Below are 21,317 nucleotides of genomic sequence, written 5' to 3' on the forward strand. Positions count from 1 at the left end.
AATATAACCCTCAAATGGATCTTTACAAAGTGTTCGTCATGCATGCGGCATGCATGTGTCGGATAATGTGAGTATTGTATACTGTTATATTGTTTACATTTGATTCTGAATGAATTTGAGGCTGTGCTCCGTGGCTAACGGCTAATGCTACACTGTTGGAGAGATTTATAAAGAATGAAGTTTATGCATTATACAGACTGCAAGTGTTTAATAATGAAAATAGCGACGGCTCTTGTCTCCGTGAATACAGTAAGAAACAATGGTAACTTTAACCACATTTAACAGTACATTAGCAACATGCTAACGAAACATTTAGAAAGACAATTTACAAATATCACTAAAAATATCATGATATCATGGATCATGTCAGTTATTATTGCTCCATCTGCCATTTTCGCTATTGTTCTTGCTTGCTTACCTAGTCTGTTGATTCACCTGTGCACATCCAGACTTTAATACTGCCTGCCCTTGTCTAATGCCTTTCATAATGTTGGGAACATGGGCTGGCATATGCTAATATTGGGGGCGTACACCCCGACTGTTACGTAACTGTTGAGATTCGCCTGTTCTTCGGAGGTCTTTTAAACAAATGAGATTTATATAAGAAGGAGGAAACAATGGAGTTTGAGACTCACTGTATGTCATTTCCATGTACTGAACTCTTGTTATTTGACTATGCCAAGATAAATTCAATTTTTCATTCGAGGGCACCTTTAAAACAAAAAAGAAATAGCTACTGACTGAATGGTTTAATTACTAAAATCACTTTGAAGTTGTAATGTGAACTTACTAATCTACCAAAAAGTCCTATGGAACTCAAGAGAAGAAAGGATCGATGAGCACATCAGTGCTTGGCAGCTTGGGCCGACTTTACTGGTGGTTTAAAAACCCGCTGTCAGCCCCAACACCAGACAGCGCCCTAGGCAGAATCAGGGTACCTCTGGCAACGGTGGAGCAGCCCAGATAGCGCTCCAGGCCACTGGAAGCACCTGAGAGTTCCTCTGGCACCGAGGGAGAACCAGTGCACCAAAATTAACATCCTTAAGCATCTTATATTAACTATAATGAGTTTAATCACTGATATTTTCTACATAACCATGGGCAAGGCTAAGACATTCCACGCACATGCTTTAATACAAATTGTTGATTTGTTTTTGATTTAGTCCACCCCCTGGAGTGTTTAGTTAGGGAGGCAGAGCCTTTTACACTTCCCTAGTAAAAATTGTGGGCAGTGATGTTTGACTCTGACCTCTTCTGGAGTGCAGTCACATGAGGCAGCCATTTGGTAGTGAAAAGGAGGACCACTGTTGGTCCTGAGACAGAAGATGAGAGGGCTGACTTGTGAGGTTGCACTCTGGGCAAAGGCAATGGAGGTGGGAATTAAGACATTCAAAACAACTGTAGAATTAGTTTGCTTACTATAAAAGCCAGAAGTGTTTTGAGGCCTCATGGCCTGCGTGACTGTGATTACAAGGGTCAGATGTATCTGAGAAGTTAGCTTGGCTACTAAGCATATTTTGCTGGTAGTTTTTCACCAGACAACGAATAAGATCATTATTAAGGGTGTCATGTGAAGGCTTCTTTCCTCCAGGGAGTGTTGATTATCTTTGATGCAATGTTTCATTTTGCCTATGAGAAAGGGTTGACCATCAATTGGCAGAATTCCACTATAAGGGAGTAAGGCAAAAGATGTAGATAAGTTGGCAGTCGGTCACTCTTACAAAGAGTACAAGATAGCCAAGAACTATGGTGAAAATGTTTTCAGTTGGACAGTGTCTGGTTTATGTCTACAAGTTATGTGATTAAAGTCTGTTAACTGGTGGTTGTGCAATTTCTACACTACACAAACCTGACAAATACCAGTTTTAACTGAAACAGTTTCATGACAAAAAGTTTGAGAAGCACTTGTCTAGACAGTGCAGGATAAGTCAGCTTCATGTGGTCATAGGACACAAACACATCTATTTTATATTTTGTTTCACAGCTTGCTGAAGCAGGACCGTAACCAGACTGGATCAATAGCGGGATGCTGGTCGTTCTGCTCGTATGACAGTTTGGGTATGTGAAGTGTGGCAAGCTGAAATTGTAGTAACCTATTGAAATAATAGAAATGTTCAGGAATGCAATCTTTACAGTGAATAAAAGACAGCACTGCATACTCTGCTGTTAATAAAAACTCCATCTCTGTCCTCAAAACTGCCTACTTCATTTTATTCTGGGCCATGTGAACTGACCGACTGCCAGATTTGAGCTCTGAATGTCTTCAGTATCAGCTAACACATCCTCTAACTCTTTAAGAAGAATTCCTGTATAAGCAAAAATATAATAATTGCATGCTGTGGATCATTAGCTAAGCATTAGTAAATAGTTAATTCATAATTTGTAATTAATAGAAATTAATAGACATTAGTAATCAGTTTATAAATAGCCTACAGCTATAAATGCTTTATAGATGCTTATAAATAGTAGACAAGAATAATGTGTTTAATAATTGTATTTGCATACTTTATTGATCAGTTTATCATTTCCAAATTATTTATTTACAAACCAATTATTTAGGAGTTGTCAGTGGTTCATAAGATCATTTAGAAAGTGTTAGTAAATGTTTAATAAACTATTTAAATGTTACCTACATTTATTCCTCTTATTTTAGACATAGTAATAGTTACTTAGTTACTTAGTTTGTTAATAAATGCTTTATCAACACATGTTCCTACTGTAATTCATGATTAATTCAGGTAGTTATAAAACATTTAGTAGTGGTTAGTTAACTATTTTTGTGAATTCATCTAAAGTGACGACTATTCATGCCTCAAAGCTCTTACAAAGGATATTTAAAGGCTCAGTTATCTTCTAAACAGAAAAAGAAAACAGAGTGATAAAGAACAGAAATATTGGTAACACAGCAGTATAGGGAACACGTTCACAATTAACAACTTTTGCCTTGATTAACTCATTTACTGCTTATAAATAGTTAAATAAAGTGTTACCAAAATATTTCAAGATGCAAAAAATGAAACTGTACAATTGTACACTTGATATAACATGAAAAATAAACCTCTGCAGTGTCACAGAAAATAAAAATTCCTGTACACCTCCAGAAAACATAACTGTTGAGTAAAATGAAATTAAGTTCCAACACTGGATTACAGAAGCGCCAAAATACAACAAATATTTTTATAATACAATAATAATATAATAAAATATCTCACAGTGTCAAAACTACCTCAGTACTCACTTTCTAAGTTTTGTTAAAGACACTTGTGAGCTGTATTGCTGTTATTGGTTGCTGTGAAGTTGAAAGTGTCGCACTGTAGGATGAAATGAATTAACCAGTGTATGTAATCAGGATACCATATAGGATATGCTATAATTGTTAATAAAATGTATATTCTTTGTTAAATAAATCTTCTTGTGAGTGTACATTGAGTGCTCCCCTAGACCTTACTGGGTTAGAATTAAAGGTCGTGTCAGCATAAGTGCAGCCCACGTGTGGCGACTGGGTTCATTACAGTATCATTAGAAAGATTAAAGACTACAGCTTCGATATTTGACCAGTTTATGATAAAACTATTTATTCATTTTTTTTGTCAGGAGTGCAAAATAATCAGTCTTTAATATTTTCATATTTTGAATAGATTATCAACACGAATATGAATTTACTTACGTCTGCTCCTGTGTACTCTGTGTAATCTCCATGATAGACATAGCCAAACAAACATTATTATATGTCTAAAATAATAATAATAATAAAATAAATAAAATAAAAACATGATTACGATGGTGTATGTATGTGTTTCATGCGATTTGATGTATTTTCATAAGAATAAGGAATGTTTACATTACAAATGCTAAGCAGATGTAGCTGCATATAATATACTAAATATAACATGTCAACATCATTATATGATTAAAATCCACATTAGATTGTGATTGGAAGTTAACACAAACATATGACGGGGTTTAAAGTGAGTTTTGAGTAAAAGTGTAATAGTATCTTTACTAAATCTTTTAATTTGTTTTATGTAGCTTGATGCTAATTGCACCTCTAATGCACCTGTAGTGCCAGGAACTATTCTATTCCATAATCTAATTTGTTAAAAAATTCAAGAATACATTTTTGTTTGTTTTCTAGAAAGACTTCAGATAATAGGTGGATTAATTTATAGTGGAATAAGTGGTGTTGATGGGCAAGTCATATAATGCCAGAATAAATGCTAATAATGACTGAATACAAACAAAAGAATAATGATAAAAGAATAATAAAGATTTAATCTTTTATTAGCAGAAGTGTGAAAGGTTTGTCCAGTGAGAACAATAGACTATGAATAGAGCAGCAGTTCTCCTCACCAGACAATAAGTACAGGGCAATAAAATATTGTTTTAGCATCTTATCAGTCTTCTCTAAAATACACACATGAACATAGTCTTATGAAATGCTTCATAACAGGCACAAATTTAGAGATATCATGCTAAGATTTGAAATGAAGCAAGATCACACTTTGTATGTGGTTATACGTTGTTATACCACATACAAATAATAATTTTATACATTTAAAAATAATACATCATATTTATATTTTTTATGTTTGAGCTTATATCTCCATATTAATAACAATAATAATAAATATAGCTGCAAGCAGCAATTACGGGGCCAAGCACAAAAATGGCACAAGAAGCAAGCCAACATGGCTGGGAGCATCAGACCAGCAGTAGTGAGCAATTAGAAAAAAAGTTATTAGCATTTTTGTCAATTTTGTTATATCTTTTGACCACAAGCTGGCGCTGGTCCGAAACTTCTCAGGCTCCTTCAGTGCATTGTCCTGATGACCCATACCAAATTTATGAATTTTGGTCAAACCCATCAGAAGTTATAAGCAAAAATGGCATTTTTAATATCTCCACTCCAGTAGGTGGCGCTGCGCCGAAACAGAGTATGCTGCCTCAGGTCATGCTTGTGAAGACACATACCAAGTTTGGTCTGAATATGTCAAAGCACTGAAGAGATACAGCTTCAAGAGTCGTTTTTGCATCATGCCTCAAATTCTTTGCTCTGGTATACGAAAACGGTTTGACATATCGACTTGAAATCCATAACTTTTTGTCGGCATGGTCTGACGATGACACGGTTCAATTTTGGTGAAAATCGGAGCAACGGTCTAGGAGGAATTCGAAAAAGTAGGTTTTTAAAGAAAAACAATATGGCGGACAGGAAGTTTAGCTGACTATGGCAAATTTGATATCTTTGTTCTCAGCATGACCCAAGGAATCTACTGAGACCAGTTTCATTACAATTGGTGAATACAGTCAAAAGTTATTAGCATTTTTGTAAATTTTGTTATAACTTTTGACCACAAGGCGGCGCTGTGCCGAAACTTCTCAGGCTCCTTCAGGGCATTGTGATGATGACCCATACCAAGTTTTGTAAAGATACGTTAATACGTTCGTAAAATACAGCATTTTAGCACAAAATTCAAAATGGCCGACGGCCAAAATGGCCGAATTGGGAAAATTGGATATAATTCGACTCGGCATGATTCCCCGAATCCAACGAGACCAAATTTATGATTTTTGGACAAACCCATCAGAAGTTATAAGCAAAAATACCCATTTTTCATATCTCCGCACCAGTAGGTGGCGCTGCGCCGAAACACTGCATGGTACCTCAGGTCATGCTTGTGATGACATGTACCAAGTTTGGTCTGAATACAATAAAGAGTTGCGGAGATACAGCCTTACTTCTGTTTTCGCAAGCACTACGTACAATTCGTTCGTTAGTTTTTCGAAAACGGTTTGAGGAATCAACTTGAATTCCATAACTTTTTGTCAGCATGGTCTGAAGATGATCTGATTCAATTTTCATGAAAATCGGAGTAACGGCCTAGGAGGAGTTCGAAAAAGTAAGTTTTTCAGAAAATTCAAAATGGCGGAAAAATTTTCATGACGGAAAATGACGTCATATGGTGCGTTCGATTCGTCTTGAGGCAAGGAATAAGAGGAAAAAAGAATTGTGTTTCTAGCCCTTATGGTTCAAAAGTTATTAACATAAATATAAGTGCAAATTTGGACAGCTGGTGGCGCTAGAGGGATTGAGTTAGAGACTCCAAATTTGCTATGGACAAAGGTCAGACTGTCCTCTGACTGTGTGCCAAATTTCACAACTTTCCCGCAAGCGGTTCTATGGGCTGCCATAGACTTCAAGAGCGGAAGAAGAAGAAGAAGAAATATAGCTGCAAGCAGCAATTACGGGGCCAAGCACAAAAATGGCACAAGAAGCAAGCCAACATGGCTGGGAGCATCAGACCAGCAGTAGTGAGCAATTAGAAAAAAAGTTATTAGCATTTTTGTCAATTTTGTTATATCTTTTGACCACAAGCTGGCGCTGGTCCGAAACTTCTCAGGCTCCTTCAGTGCATTGTCCTGATGACCCATACCAAATTTATGAATTTTGGTCAAACCCATCAGAAGTTATAAGCAAAAATGGCATTTTTAATATCTCCACTCCAGTAGGTGGCGCTGCGCCGAAACAGAGTATGCTGCCTCAGGTCATGCTTGTGAAGACACATACCAAGTTTGGTCTGAATATGTCAAAGCACTGAAGAGATACAGCTTCAAGAGTCGTTTTTGCATCATGCCTCAAATTCTTTGCTCTGGTATACGAAAACGGTTTGACATATCGACTTGAAATCCATAACTTTTTGTCGGCATGGTCTGACGATGACACGGTTCAATTTTGGTGAAAATCGGAGCAACGGTCTAGGAGGAATTCGAAAAAGTAGGTTTTTAAAGAAAAACAATATGGCGGACAGGAAGTTTAGCTGACTATGGCAAATTTGATATCTTTGTTCTCAGCATGACCCAAGGAATCTACTGAGACCAGTTTCATTACAATTGGTGAATACAGTCAAAAGTTATTAGCATTTTTGTAAATTTTGTTATAACTTTTGACCACAAGGCGGCGCTGTGCCGAAACTTCTCAGGCTCCTTCAGGGCATTGTGCTGATGACCCATACCAAGTTTTGTAAAGATACGTTAATACGTTCGTAAAATACAGCATTTTAGCACAAAATTCAAAATGGCCGACGGCCAAAATGGCCGAATTGGGAAAATTGGATATAATTCGACTCGGCATGATTCCCCGAATCCAACGAGACCAAATTTATGATTTTTGGACAAACCCATCAGAAGTTATAAGCAAAAATACCCATTTTTCATATCTCCGCACCAGTAGGTGGCGCTGCGCCGAAACACTGCATGGTACCTCAGGTTATGCTTGTGATGACATGTACCAAGTTTGGTCTGAATACAATAAAGCGTTGCGGAGATACAGCCTTACTTCTGTTTTCGCAAGCACTACGTACAATTCGTTCGTTAGTTTTTCGAAAACGGTTTGAGGAATCAACTTGAATTCCATAACTTTTTGTCAGCATGGTCTGAAGATGATCTGATTCAATTTTCATGAAAATCGGAGTAACGGCCTAGGAGGAGTTCGAAAAAGTAAGTTTTTCAGAAAATTCAAAATGGCGGAAAAATTTTCATGACGGAAAATGACGTCATATGGTGCGTTCGATTCGTCTTGAGGCAAGGAATAAGAGGAAAAAAGAATTGTGTTTCTAGCCCTTATGGTTCAAAAGTTATTAACATAAATATAAGTGCAAATTTGGACAGCTGGTGGCGCTAGAGGGATTGAGTTAGAGACTCCAAATTTGCTATGGACAAAGGTCAGACTGTCCTCTGACTGTGTGCCAAATTTCACAACTTTCCCGCAAGCGGTTCTATGGGCTGCCATAGACTTCAAGAGCGGAAGAAGAAGAAGAATAATAATAAGCGTACGGAACGCCAACAATAACAATAGGTGCCTAAGCACCTTCGGTGCTTGGCCCCTAATAATAATAAGCGTACGGAACGCCAACAATAACAATAGGTGCCTAAGCACCTTCGGTGCTTGGCCCCTAATAACTGTAAACTCTCAGTTATTATCTTTCTAAATATATCTATATAAATATATCTAAATATATCTTAGTTATGTGTCTATTCAAAATAACTTATGAGCTGCAACATTTTTATTTTGGGTATGTCATTTATGCCCCACTTGCCAAAATGGGGGTGTCTAGTAAGGGGTTGAATCATTTGTGTAATACTACACTGAAATAATACTGCACATACTCAGAAAAATCAGTTTTCCAAACAGAACTTAAAGAAATTAGAAATTAGAAATTAGAGACAGTTTAAACAGGTATAGGTCAGACATCAAGCATCAGCCAAACCTCAATGATAACTATACTGTAAATGAGGAGCTCATTTATTTGTATCATATCTATTTTTGCTTTGTCATTGCATTGCACCTTTTGGCAAAATCAAGAGGAGTTTCCTTGTCAAATTGTTTATCTCCAGGTAAAACCAGGATCTGCTATTGAAATCTCTGTAACTGAAGCAGTGGATACAGTAGTTCCTCTGCCTGTCAATGGGAGGCTGCAGATATTGTCCTCACTTTCCTGAAAGACTTCAGTACTTCTTTATAGCATTTAATAACTTCTTCTGGCTTTCTAGCTGAGCAAAAGAAAATTGTCACTGGACCAAATTAACATTTAATGAGAAATGGCAATAAAATATTCAAGACGCCAAAATTTAGTTTTTAGTTCCTCGCCACATTTATCTCAGGCTGCTCAGTGTGGGATTAAAGCAAATGACCAGAATTTTAGAGGACACAAGCCGTTTTAAATCTCCATAATGATACACATCATGATACAGTAATTCTACTGTTAACTGAAGCTACAATTCTGTATTTCTCAACATCACACCAAAATTACTGTTAACCAATTTTGTGTATCTCAAACTATTTACAGATTTTATGATTATATTTTTCAGAGGTTATTGGGATTATTATAACAATTATGGCACAAAGGCACATGACAGCAGGAGCACTTCACTGGTGTCTTTGATGGCAGTGTCTGTCTCTACTGATACGCACAGGCTTGTGTTGTGCTCTGTGTGGAGTGGGCGATGGAGCAGGTCTGCCAGCTACTCAACAAGTGTCTCCCTGAATGCCTTCTGGTGCATGTGTACCTCTCCTTTACCTTTTGTGATGCCCTTGTAAAGCAGGTAGGCATTCACAACAGCAGTGTCCATAAAGTGATTAAAAAAATGTCTTATACCACTTCTGGGTCTTGTGCATGACTTTATAGTAGCTGATCAGGGCATCAGAGAGGTCCACTCCACCCATGCACCTGTATGGACAGAAAAACAACAGCTTTGAGACATTTTATTTCATTCTCAATAGCATAAAAGATTGTTGATTATATGATACATACCGGTTGTACTCCTTCACTGCTGGTGAAACAGGATGTCCTTCAACACCCAGTGCTTATTTTTCATATACTGTTTTAGCCCAGTATGTGCTTTAGAGGCAATCATCCACTCATCAATTGACATTTCCTGTCCATGGTGACAGTTTATTTTGCAGGTATCCCTCATCTCAATGTATGGTGGCTTCATTTTGCAGAGACAATCAAATTCTGCTGTACCTCTTCTCTCCTCATTAGCAGCATTATCCACTAAAGCCCTATTCGGACGGGATTAGTTTTACCTGGGGAGGTGGGGTAAAGTAATTCTTACCAGAGCTTCTCAGTGATTTTAGTCCTGTCCAAATGTGCCATCTCAGTAATCATTACGGACAATGTCAGTAAAGATTACGGCGACTTTTACCTTCTTAAGCCCTATTCGGATGGGATTAGTTTTACATGGGAAGGTGGAGTAAAGTAATTTTACCTCAGGACGTCTGTAATATTAATTGGCCAATTCGCACGGGACAAGACATCTCAGTAAAACTAGCAGAAGTGGGAGGGGTAACTAGATTTACGCACCGCCTTCACCTCCCTGTCGTCATGATATCAGATTCGGACGGGACTAAAATCACTGAGAAGCTCTGGTAATAATTACTTTACCCCCACCTCTCCATGTAAACCTAATCCCGTCTGAATAGGGCTTTTAAAAAGGTCTGGAAAAATGACCTCAGGTAATACTAATCCAGTTCGAATAGACCCACTGTAAATATGTACGGTAAAATTCTGTCATTTCCTGTTTAAAAGTAGTTTTCTGCGCATTTTTCAAGCATGGAAGCACTTGAAGAAACATTCGTTTGTGTTGTAGGTGGTGGGTCAAGTCTGTGGCAAACCTCAAGTATTTTCTACATTCCATTCAGAGCAAAAAGAAGATCGAAGCAAAACTAATTTTATCTTTAGCTAAGTGCCTACTACCATCACAATCTAATCACAATTTAATTAATAAATCGGACCTAACTGTTATATATAGTTTATATATTTAGATTATATGTGTTTTCGCACATTGTATCAGGAAGCAATGTATTACCCACATGACGACAGGGAGGTGACGGCGGTGCGTAAATCGAGTTACCCCTCCCACTTCTGCTAGTTTTACTGAGATGTCTTGTCCCCTGTAAATTGGCCAATTAATATTACAGACATCCTGAGGTAAAATTACTTTACTCCACCTCCTCACTTAAAACTAATCCCGTCTGAATAGGGCTTAAGCCAGTGTTCCCCAACACTGCAGTTTTTGTCTTTCTCCCTAATTAAACACACCTGATTCAACTCATCAGCCAATTAGAAGAAACTCCACTACCTGAAATGAGTTTGTCAGACAGAGGAGACTTTCAAAATGTGCAGTGTTGGGGGTCCTCCAGGACTAGGGTTGAGAAACACTTGACTAAGCTACTGACTTTAATGCAATCCCTGCCAAATAGTGAGCCGTTTTTAACTCGCATGTTTATAAATGCCTAATAAATATATTTATTTACACTGATTTAACTCAAAACAATATTCCTGGTTTATTTCATGATGCAGCAAAAATTGACTATCATAATTAGACTGAAGGGTGTTGTATTTGTGGTTTTCTCATTAATATCTCATGACTGACACTTTTCTTACTATGTTGCTAACCAGAAGTTACTCTTACCCATAATAGTCTGCAAAAAGGTCATGATTCCTATCTGCACTGCTGTATAAAAATGGATGAAATTCAAAACTATCATGCCCAATCATCTTCAATCAAATAGGAGTTAGTGATGTACAAAGAACGGTCACCAGGTCTTAATTATTTTGCTACTGTGGTTTGAGCAGTTTATCCTGCAAATGTGCCCAAGTCTAAATTGAGCATATCCATGCAAACACAGGTGTATACACATATAGATGAACATACACACACTCTCGACAGCTGGCTTTATTATTAAGTGGATTACATGTTTTTTTGTTTGTTTGATTTTGAATTGGTTTGGAAAAGTTGTTGAATAAACAATTAAACTGAACAATTATCTGTTTGACTGACAGTTTTATTGACTGACTTGGAATAAAGTTGGTTCAATATAAAAATTAAATGTTAAAAAACAGCTTAGATGTAGTAAATTACTTTTGCTACTGTGCTGTAGCTTAGCTTGCTACATTTCCCATGGATGTATCCTTAGTTTAGTGAAGCTTCATTTAATGTAGAGTAACTGCTAGCTTAACTCACTACATTTTCCAAATCGTTGGCCAAACACTGATTGTAAGGTAGATGCATGCATTTTCTGTAAAGCTGCTTTGAAACAATTTGGATTTTGAAAGCATTATACAAATAAATGTGAACTGACTTGTGTACTTACATTATCCCAAATGTTTCCAACAATGTTTAAATCGAGAGACTTTAGGAATTTCAACCAGTGTAACGGCCCATGTCATTGCATCACCTGTCAATTATTTCATTTCTGTTATATCCTTGATTTCCGTATAAGCAATGGAAACACCAAAGACGCTTTAGTATATTAAGTGTTTTATTAGACAGGAGAAGAACTGTTTGGATGGATACATTCATCGACAGAAAACTAATCATTGTTATATAGCTCAACACACTAAATCTTATTGTTTGAATCTTGTTTTCTTGATTTACTACAAGTATAACATGTTTGTACCATACCTCTGTTACGTGTGGTACGTGTGGCTAAATCACTGCAAAGCTGCTTTGAATCACTCTGTATTGTATAAAGCGCTATATAAATAAAGGTAACTTGACTAAAATCGATCTAGCTTACTGCAGTGTGAAACTTAGCATTCACTCCAGAGGCTCTCTGCCCCAGCCTGCTTTAAAACACAATGACATTAATAAAACCTGAAAACATTAGCTCATCCATGAACATGTTTTCTGCCTGAGTCCCGTCATCAGAATGCTTTCCATTGGATGTGGAGGTGATTCCACACTCATTCACAGCGTCATCAAGCTACGTATTTGTTATAGTTTTGCATAAGTGACTTCTAGTGGCGAAACTTGCATACTGTGCCTTTAATATCTTAATTATAGATAAAAGGTAAAACCAAAAAAGTTGTTATTTAAGTGTTGACGATGACATTTAAAAGACTTACTTGTTTCATTTACCGTTTCTTTGGTAGTAATTTCTTGATATTTTTCTTGATACTTTGAACACTTTCATCAAAACCTTCCTTCATCCAACACAGGAGGCTTAGATTATAAGATTCTCCTTCCTGTGATTTGCAAACTTCCCAATCAGCTAGAAGCACTTCTCCTGTGGAAACCTGACTGATGATCTCTGCCTTCTTCTTGACTTCCATTAGAGACTGAATGCGATCTTGAAATCCAGGCTTGGCTTCTTGTTTCTCAGCCTCAATCATCAGATCAATGTAGTCAGGGGTGGACAGAGGATTGGGCTTCAGGGCGATTTCCTGCAGCCGCTCCAAGGACTTCAGAGATCTTTTAATTAGTTGAGCCACAACATCTTGGACAACCTGAAACTCCTTTTCAAGCTCTTCAAAGATCTTTTCTTTTGACATGACCTTTCCATGTGCATCCTCATATCGCTTTTTTAAATCCTTATAAGTTTCCTTTCACTTTTCTGTGACATAATCCCATTTGTATTTCTGATTAAAGTGCACATTCCAGTCACACTTTCCAGGACAGACCGTACACTTTCCATCTTTCATGGCACAACACTTATCTTTATCTTCGTCATTTGCATAAGCGCATGCGTCATGACATGTGTAATGACACTTTTGGCAGTTAGTCAAGTATTTGTCAGTGTTGTTTTCAATCTGTTTTGGGACAGTTACTTCTACTACATATTCAAAATTCTTGTTAGCATCCATATCAGCTTTGTGTTGCTCCAGAGTAGCTCTTGTCTTCTTGATTTCGTCCAGTTTTGTCAGACCAGCGTTGATTTGGGGCTGGAGACCTTCCACAAGCACTTCCAGCTGTTGCCGCTCTTTTAGGACCTCCCGTGTCAGAGACAAGCTCTGGGTTTCCATCTTGTTGAGGGATGTGAAGAATTTTTTCATGCTGGAATATCCCAACTTCCAGAACAGTTGGTCAAAGTTTCCACAGCCAGACTCCCCATCTTCTGCAGATTGTTTATTGGTAGCAAACAGGGCAGAGTTGTTGAACTTGAAGTGAAGAGGCTCTCCAGGCCCACTGGAAGAACAGGGAACGTCAGAGACTTTGATGGCCTCAAGAACAGCAGGTTTTTTCCCATCTGCAAAGGTGACCATCACAAGGATGTTATCAGCAATATCCTTCCCAAATATGGAAAGAATGGAGTCAAAGATGTATTTCTGTGTGTGTGTCAGACGGGCAAGTGAAGCCTGTACTACAAAACACACAGCATCAATGCTGTCGATCCCTCCTGGATTAGAAAAGAACTCCTGAATCTTCTTTGTGATTTTCTGGTCATGTGCAATTCCTCTGGTATCACCGAAGCCTGGTGTGTCCACAATAGTCAGAGAATATGGAATCTGGAAACCAGGCCTGTGATTGATTTGATATGCCATTATCTCCGAAGTCTGACTTTCAGCCTGAGATTTCTGCTTCCCTTCATCTATCAACACAAACCGGAAGTCATCTTTCCATTCCATTCCCAGAATGTAGTTGATCATGCTGTTAATTAGAGTGGTTTTTCCTGCACCTGTGGCTCTGATCATCATAATGGTCTTGTTCTCTTTTACTGTCTCTTTCCCAAATGTGCTTCTTCTGCAGAATCCATCACTATTCTGCCATGTTTCATCCAGGTTGAGTTTAAACATGGGTAGGTTTTCTTTGTTTCCATCTTCTACTTTTTCGCTCCGGTTGTTCTTTATAACATGTACAAAACTTAAGCTCTTTACACTGCCTTGGTCTTTTTCCATGATTTGACCGCTTGTGCTTTCTCTTGACGTTTTAGGATGGTTAACAGCAGACTGGCACAATTTCTTTTTCTCATCTTTTTCCACCGCTGCTGGTTAAAGGAAAAGGAAATAATTTTTTGTATGTCCATTTATAAATAAAGTATACAAAAGCAGTGAGTACAACCCTGTGCAATACCACTAAAATGTTAAATGATTTAAAGACCCCGTGAACTGGAAGTTGTAAACGTCTTTTCTCCAGTGTTGTGACGTATTTCCAAGTGAAACAGAATATTGAATAGAGGATAGAGTTTTACTTTAGCGCTCCTCCTCTCCATCTCTCGAACGAACAAACGGTTACAGAGGAGTGGTTTACGTGTTTTCAACCCAAGCCGTCAAACTGACGTCATTAAAGAAGGAACACCATTCCAGACCAGAAGTAACTTTTCAGATTTTGATTAAAGATTACCAGGACAAATGACAAATTTATTATTGTTCACCACAAGACTAGTAATATGTGCTAACAAAATAAATAGGGTCAATTTTGATTTCATGACAACTTTAAAATTGTATCACCTATCAAAAATTGAATAATTTAAGTTGACAGGTAGTGCAACAAAAGTGAATACTTTCGGCTACACAACTTTGCAAATCGTTTACATTCATAGCTACATTAACTGCATGAAAGGTAATATTAAAAAAAAGCATGATAGGAACACTTTAAGTTAAAACAAAAAAACAAAACCTGTGATCACTGAAACAAAATTAAGTACACCAGTGATTTCCAAAGCATAAGCCTGGTTAGTGTGTCAATTCTGTGTGATATGTCAGACTCTTTCATAGTGATGGGTCAATCATGAACATTTTGAACAAATATTTAATATGTGAGTTGTGCTAACGAGTTGTCCTCAGAGAGTGATTTGTTCATTTTGAGTTGACAGTGTATGTGCATCTTATAGGTTTTGTACAGAAAACCTATAAGGAAACCTGTAGACTCCTGTTAAAACCTAACAGGAGTCTACAGCCTAACCTGTTTACAGCAGCGACGCATTGTAGGATTGGTGGATGCCAACCACTGTAAACACGAAAACTACATTTTCTTTAATGACAGTACATAGAAATTTCATAAGCAAGAGCGTAAGTTATTTGACATATTTTAATTTTTTTTTAAAGTAACGCAATAGTTACTTTCCCTGGTAATTAGTTACTTTTATAATGATGTAACTCAGTTACTAACGCCGTTACTATTTGTGAGAAGTAACTAGTAACTATAACTAATTACTTTTTTAAAGTAACGTGCCCAACACTGGGAAGGAGTCAGCTTTAGACATTACGTTAGTGTCTAATTCACTCACTGGAAATAGTAAATGGGAAGTTTGGACAATAAACAAAGTGGGAAGTGATCACTACCCTGTTTTATGCTCAGTGGGTGGAAGATTGGAAATAGGATCAGAAGATAAAATTCCCAAATGGAAGTTTGATAAAGCTGGCTGGGAAAAAATTAGGAAACTGACTGATGATGCAATGACTAGTATTGAGGGGACTGGCAACATAGATAATGTTAATAATCAGATAACTTCAGCAATTATTATGGCAGCAGAGGATGCTATCCCTAAGGGGAGAAATTTGGTAAATCGAAAATTGGTGCCGTGGTGTAATGAAGAGTGTTATCAGGGTGTAAAAGACAGAAGTAAAGTGTTCAGAATGCTTAAAAGAACACATAATCTGCAACATCTTATTCAGTACAAGAAGGCTCAGGCAGTAGTTAGAAGAACAATACGGCAAGCAAAGAGGACCAGTTGGAGGAATTTTTGTGATGAAATAAGACAAACTACACCAGTGGGAGAAGTGTGAGGAATGATAAAAAGGATGGAGAAGACAGGAGGCAGTGGGAATATCCAGTTATGACATTTGGAGAGGAAACAGCAGTATCCAACAAGTATAAAGCAGAGATTATGGTGCATAGTTCAGAAAATCTGTCAGGAGAAGGAGAAGATTGATAATGTTGAATCAGCATCTTCATGATTTAAATAGGAAGGATGAAACAGGAAATGTGTTACATTAACCCTTTCGCACGTAAGTTCTAAAATTGCTGTCTGCCTCCCCAGCGTAAGTTTTTTTTCCCGTTATTTCAAAGCGTTCTAAAAATATTCAAATACTCCGCAAAATACGCAGAGCGTGTCATGTGATGGTCCGCAGTCGATGTGATGCTTCACAGCCAGAGCGCCTGGAGGAGAGCATGCAGGTGAGTAATTTAGCACATATAGCTATGTTTTCAGTTTAAAACCTCACAAAAACGATTGCACACATTTATTAACTGTAATAAATGTATCAATCTACACTTTATGTAGCCGTTTTATTTACATTTTATTTGCCTTGCATTGCATGGGAGCACATGGCAGCTGTTGCACGCGAGGACGGCTAACGTTAGTTGGTGAGTGTTTATTTAAAGTTTAGAATCTTCCAAAATTATTTGTAGACGTGCATAGACTATAAAAATTCATAAGCAAAACGTAATTGTAAATTATGTGCACCATGTTTATTGTACTGAGCATAATATTGTAATTGTGTGCTTTTGTACTATTTTGGCGAATCTGATTGACCCATATTGCTCGGAACGTTATTTAATGTTTATTTTTTCGTGTGCACAGTGTGTGCTTTGTTTGTTTTGTTTCTGTTTGAAGTAAAATGTAGCATAATACAAGTTATATATTTTACTTAGCTGCTTAAATGCGTCCATGTAAAGGAAAAGAGTGTGTATGAAGTCAAATAAACGCTGTGGCAGTTGCTTTGTCAGTCACAAGCATAATTATATTCAGTTGTATTACAAATACCGAAGAGAGAAACGCAAAATGCATGAAATGGTGACCATGTTCATTTAATGTCAACTATTTTAACAGGCAGACCCAAACAGCAACATAGTGTGGCCCAGATCCGGCCCACATCTGGTACCTGTGGATTACACGCGGACCAGATGTGGGCCGGATCTGGGACGACACTATGTTGCTGTCAGGGGAGGGGGTCAGATAACTTTTATAATTCGTACAACTATTTTCAACAACTATTTTAAATGATTGATAAATGATAAATATTATACATGTGTAGTAAAACAATTAGTGCAAATATTTTAACAGGAATGATTGAGTAAAAGAACATTTAACTGAAATCAATAAATTACTGAGAATTTTTCTAATTATTTACATGAATTATTAAAACTGACATTTGTGGGGTTTTTTTCAGTATTTTTTCAGAGTGTGGTACTCCTCGAAACATGGTGTAACACACAATGGAGTGTTGCATGCCACACACATGTATCGTGTAAGACGCCTCTCCTTTCTCTTCCGAGAGCTGTAGAGGCAGACTTTGCAGTGGCGTCTGGTCCTGCTGCCCTGGCCGGGTGTTTGTGGCACTTCAGTGGGGAAATGCCTTGCTGTTAACCGCAGAGGAGTGTCCAAAGCAGGGCGGCCCACTTTGGGTGGACACCGGGTTGTGCCATACTCCTCCAGTAGCCCTCTCATCAGGTTTGTCCTGAACTCCAGGGAAGTGATGACCTGTCCTGTTGATAGCAAATTACATATTTTAGAAGACAGAAAGAATGTAGAGTGTAAATATAGGACAGTATGGTTGTGGACTTGAACACAACACTTTAATGTGCATTGTGAATATAAGTGTAAAGTGCATGAAATATAAGTTATGGTTATTTTAGATGGCTGTGTCAATTTCTAACCTGACAGTTGACGGTGAACAATGTGGCTGTTCAGCACAGCAGTGTCAAGCAGATAGAAGAAGATCTTCTTGTACCACTTTGTTGTTTTCCTGGCACACTCAAGAAAGCCTTTAACCATGTCGGCCTTGTCGACTGCCCCCATCTTTTTATTGTATTCAAGGACACAGTGAGGCTTGACCTTCATTTCACCAGTGGCATGGTCAACTTTCCCTGTGGCTGACATCATGGAGGAGTGTACCGTGGTAAGCATGAGAACATCTCTTTTATCATGCCATTTTACCACCAGCTGTGTTCCGTTCTGTCTGCGCTCAACTTGCCCTTTCGTCATTTTTCCAGTGAAAACTGGCATACCTCTCCTGTTGGCCTGCACAGTACCACATGCCCCTGTGCCATGAGAGAGGAGGTGCTGGAACAGCGATGGACTGCTGTACCAGTTGTCCACATAGATGTTATGGCCCTTTCCAAGATAAGGAGCAAGCAAGGTCATTACAACTGAACCAGAAATGCCTAACCCCTCAATGTGGCGGATGTCGGTTGTGGATCCGGTATAAATAACCAAGTCTTGCACATATCCTGTCAGCACATCACATAAAACGAAAAACTTCACCCCAAATCTATTTCTTTTCGAAGGGATGTACTGACGGAAGGCCAGCCTGCCTTTCCATTTCATCAGTGATTCGTCCACACAGAGATCTTGATTTGGGACAAAAACACGACGAAAGGTGGAGGTAACGGCAGTAAATATGCTCCTTATTTTACGCAGTGGATCATGCTGACTAGCTGTTGCATTGTTGGTGAAGTGCAGGCAACGGAGGAGGAGGAGGAAGCGGTCCTGCGAAAACAGTGACCCAAAAAATGGTGTCCGCAGCAATGGGTCGGTGCTCCAGTAATCCCGGAGAGATGGTTTTCTGATAACTCCCATCAGAAGAACTGCCACCAGAAAAGAGCACATTTCTTTGATGGTAGTTGCCACCCACCTTGCCATCTTTCCCTGCACTCCTGGTGCCATCTTATGCTGGAGTTCTGCAGCATACCTGTTTGTTTCCTCCACAATTTCTCCAACAAGCTCCTCTGTAAAAAACAGCTTGAAGCACTGGGCCTCTGTGGCAGATGCAGGAGGGGTTTGCACTCCAGAATTTGAGCTGTCAAAGACTATACTCGGTCCAGGAGGGGTAAAGTCAGTGGTTGCTACCCAACAGGGGGTGCTCGGGCACTGCCCTCCCTGAGGCAACAAAATATTAATTATTAATATTATCCATTTTATAAATTGATATGTACTTGATATAATATAAAATCATTCTATTTATTATATTTATATGTATTTATTTATTTGTATGTATGTGTGTGTATATATATACATATATATATATATATATATATATATATATATATATATATTACAGTACAGTCCAAATGTTTGGAACCACTAAGATTTTTAATGTTTTAAAAAGAAGTTTCGTCTGCTCACCAAGGCTACATTTATTTAATTAAAAATACAGTAAAAACAGTAATATTGTGAAATATTATTACAATTTAAAATAACTGTGTACTATTTAAATATATTTGACAAAGTAATTTATTCCTGTGATCAAAGCTGAATTTTAAGCATCATTACTCCAGTCTTCAGTGTCACATGATCCTTCAGAAATCATTCTGATATGATGATCTGCTGCTCAAGAAACATTTCATGTGTACAATTGTACAAAATATTTGTGTACAATATTTTCTTTTCAGGATTATTTGATGAATAGAAAGTTCAAAAGAACAGTGTTTATCTGAAATCTAATCTTTTGTAACATTATAAATGTCTTTACTGCCACTTTTGATTGATTTAATGCATCCTTGCTGAATAAAAGTATTCATTTCTTTAATTTATTTTCAAAAAAATAAAAATAAAAATTCTTACTGACCCCAAACTTTTGAACGGTAGTGTATAATGCTACAGAAGCTTTGTATTTCAGATAAATGCTGTTCTTTTGAACTTTCTATTCATCAAGGAATCCTGAAAAAACAGTACACAACTGTTTTCAACATTGAAAATAATCATAAATGTTTATTGAGCAGCAAATCAGCATATCAGAATGATTTCTGAAGGATCATGTGACACTGAAGACTGGAGTAATGATGCTGAAAATTCAGCATTGCATCACAGGAATAAATTACTTTGTCAAATATATTTAAATAGTACACAGTTATTTTAAATTGTAATAATATTTCACAATATTACTGTTTTTTATTGTATTTTTAATTAAATAAATGTAGCCTTGGTGGGCAGATGAAACTTCTTTTAAAAACATTAAAAATCTTAGCGGTTCCAAACTTTTGGACTGTACTGTATATATGTGTATATATATATATATATATATATATATATATATATATATATATATATATATAATTTTTATTATATATACACTACCGTTCAAAAGTTTGGGATCGGTAAGATTTTTAATGTTTTTAAAGGCTGCATTAACTTAATTAAAAATACAGTAAAAACAGTAATATTCTGAAATATTATTACAATTTAAAATAACTGTTTTCTGTTTGAATATATTTTATTAAGTAATTTATTCCTGTGATCAAAGCTGAATTTTCAGCATCGTTACTCCAGTCTTCAGTGTCACATGATCCTTCAGAAATCATTCTAATATGCTGATTTGCTGCTCAAGAAACATTTATGATTATTATCAATGTTGAAAACAGTTGTGTACTTTTTTTTTCAGGATTCCTTGATGAATAGAAAGTTCAAAAGAACAGCATTTATCTGAAGTACTAAGTTTTTGTAACATTATACACTACTGTTTGAAAAGTTTTTAAAAGAAATTAAAGAAATTAATACTTTTATTCAGCAAGGATGCATTAAATTGATCAAAAGTGACAATAAAGACATTTATAATGTTACAAAAGATTAGATTTCAGATAAACACTGTTCTTTTGAACTTTCTATTCATCAAATAATCCTGAAAAAAAATATTGTACACAAATATTTTGTACAATTGTACACATTAAATGTTTCTTGAGCAGCAGATCAGCATATTAGAATGATTTCTGAAGGATCATGTGACACTGAAGACTGGAGTAATGATGCTGAAAATTCAGCTTTGCATTACAGGAATAAATTACTTTGTCAAATATATTCAAATAGAAAAGTTATTTTAAATTATAAATTGTTTCACAATATTACTGTTTTTACTGTAATTTTAATTAAATAAATGCAGCCTTGGTGAGCAGATGAAACTTTTTTTTAAAAACATTAAAAATCTTACCAATCCCAAACTTTTGAACAGTAGTGTGTGTGTGTGTGTGTGTGTATATATATATATATATATATATAAATATATATATATATATATATATATATATATATATATATATATATATATATATATATATATATATATATATATATATATATATATATATATATATATTAG

The 21,317-nt window shown here is 36.8% G+C and overlaps 1 protein-coding gene and 1 long non-coding RNA gene across 5 annotated transcripts; one reads left to right on the plus strand and one right to left on the minus strand.

Moving 5' to 3' along the window:
- Nucleotides 1–12,890: 12,890 nt before the first annotated feature.
- LOC137025212 (uncharacterized) lies at nucleotides 12,891–14,291 on the minus strand. Its single transcript, XM_067393238.1, has one exon. It carries the CDS (start codon nucleotides 14,178–14,180, stop codon nucleotides 12,891–12,893), a length of 1,290 nt encoding a protein of 429 aa, XP_067249339.1. The 5' UTR covers nucleotides 14,181–14,291.
- Nucleotides 14,292–15,359: 1,068 nt separating this feature from the next.
- LOC137024896 (uncharacterized) lies at nucleotides 15,360–19,265 on the plus strand. 4 transcript variants are annotated; one of them, XR_010895787.1, is made up of 4 exons: nucleotides 15,360–16,590; nucleotides 17,397–17,677; nucleotides 17,891–18,125; nucleotides 18,220–19,265. It is a non-coding gene; the product is annotated as an uncharacterized lncRNA (long non-coding RNA). The 4 variants fall into 4 exon arrangements; XR_010895788.1 differs by having other exon boundaries at nucleotides 18,044–18,125; XR_010895786.1 differs by having other exon boundaries at nucleotides 15,360–16,232; nucleotides 16,332–16,590; nucleotides 17,397–18,125.
- Nucleotides 19,266–21,317: the final 2,052 nt, after the last annotated feature.

The sequence above is a fragment of the Chanodichthys erythropterus genome, chromosome 8 (genome assembly GCF_024489055.1).
Source record: "Chanodichthys erythropterus isolate Z2021 chromosome 8, ASM2448905v1, whole genome shotgun sequence".
Classification (NCBI taxonomy): domain Eukaryota; kingdom Metazoa; phylum Chordata; class Actinopteri; order Cypriniformes; family Xenocyprididae; genus Chanodichthys; species Chanodichthys erythropterus.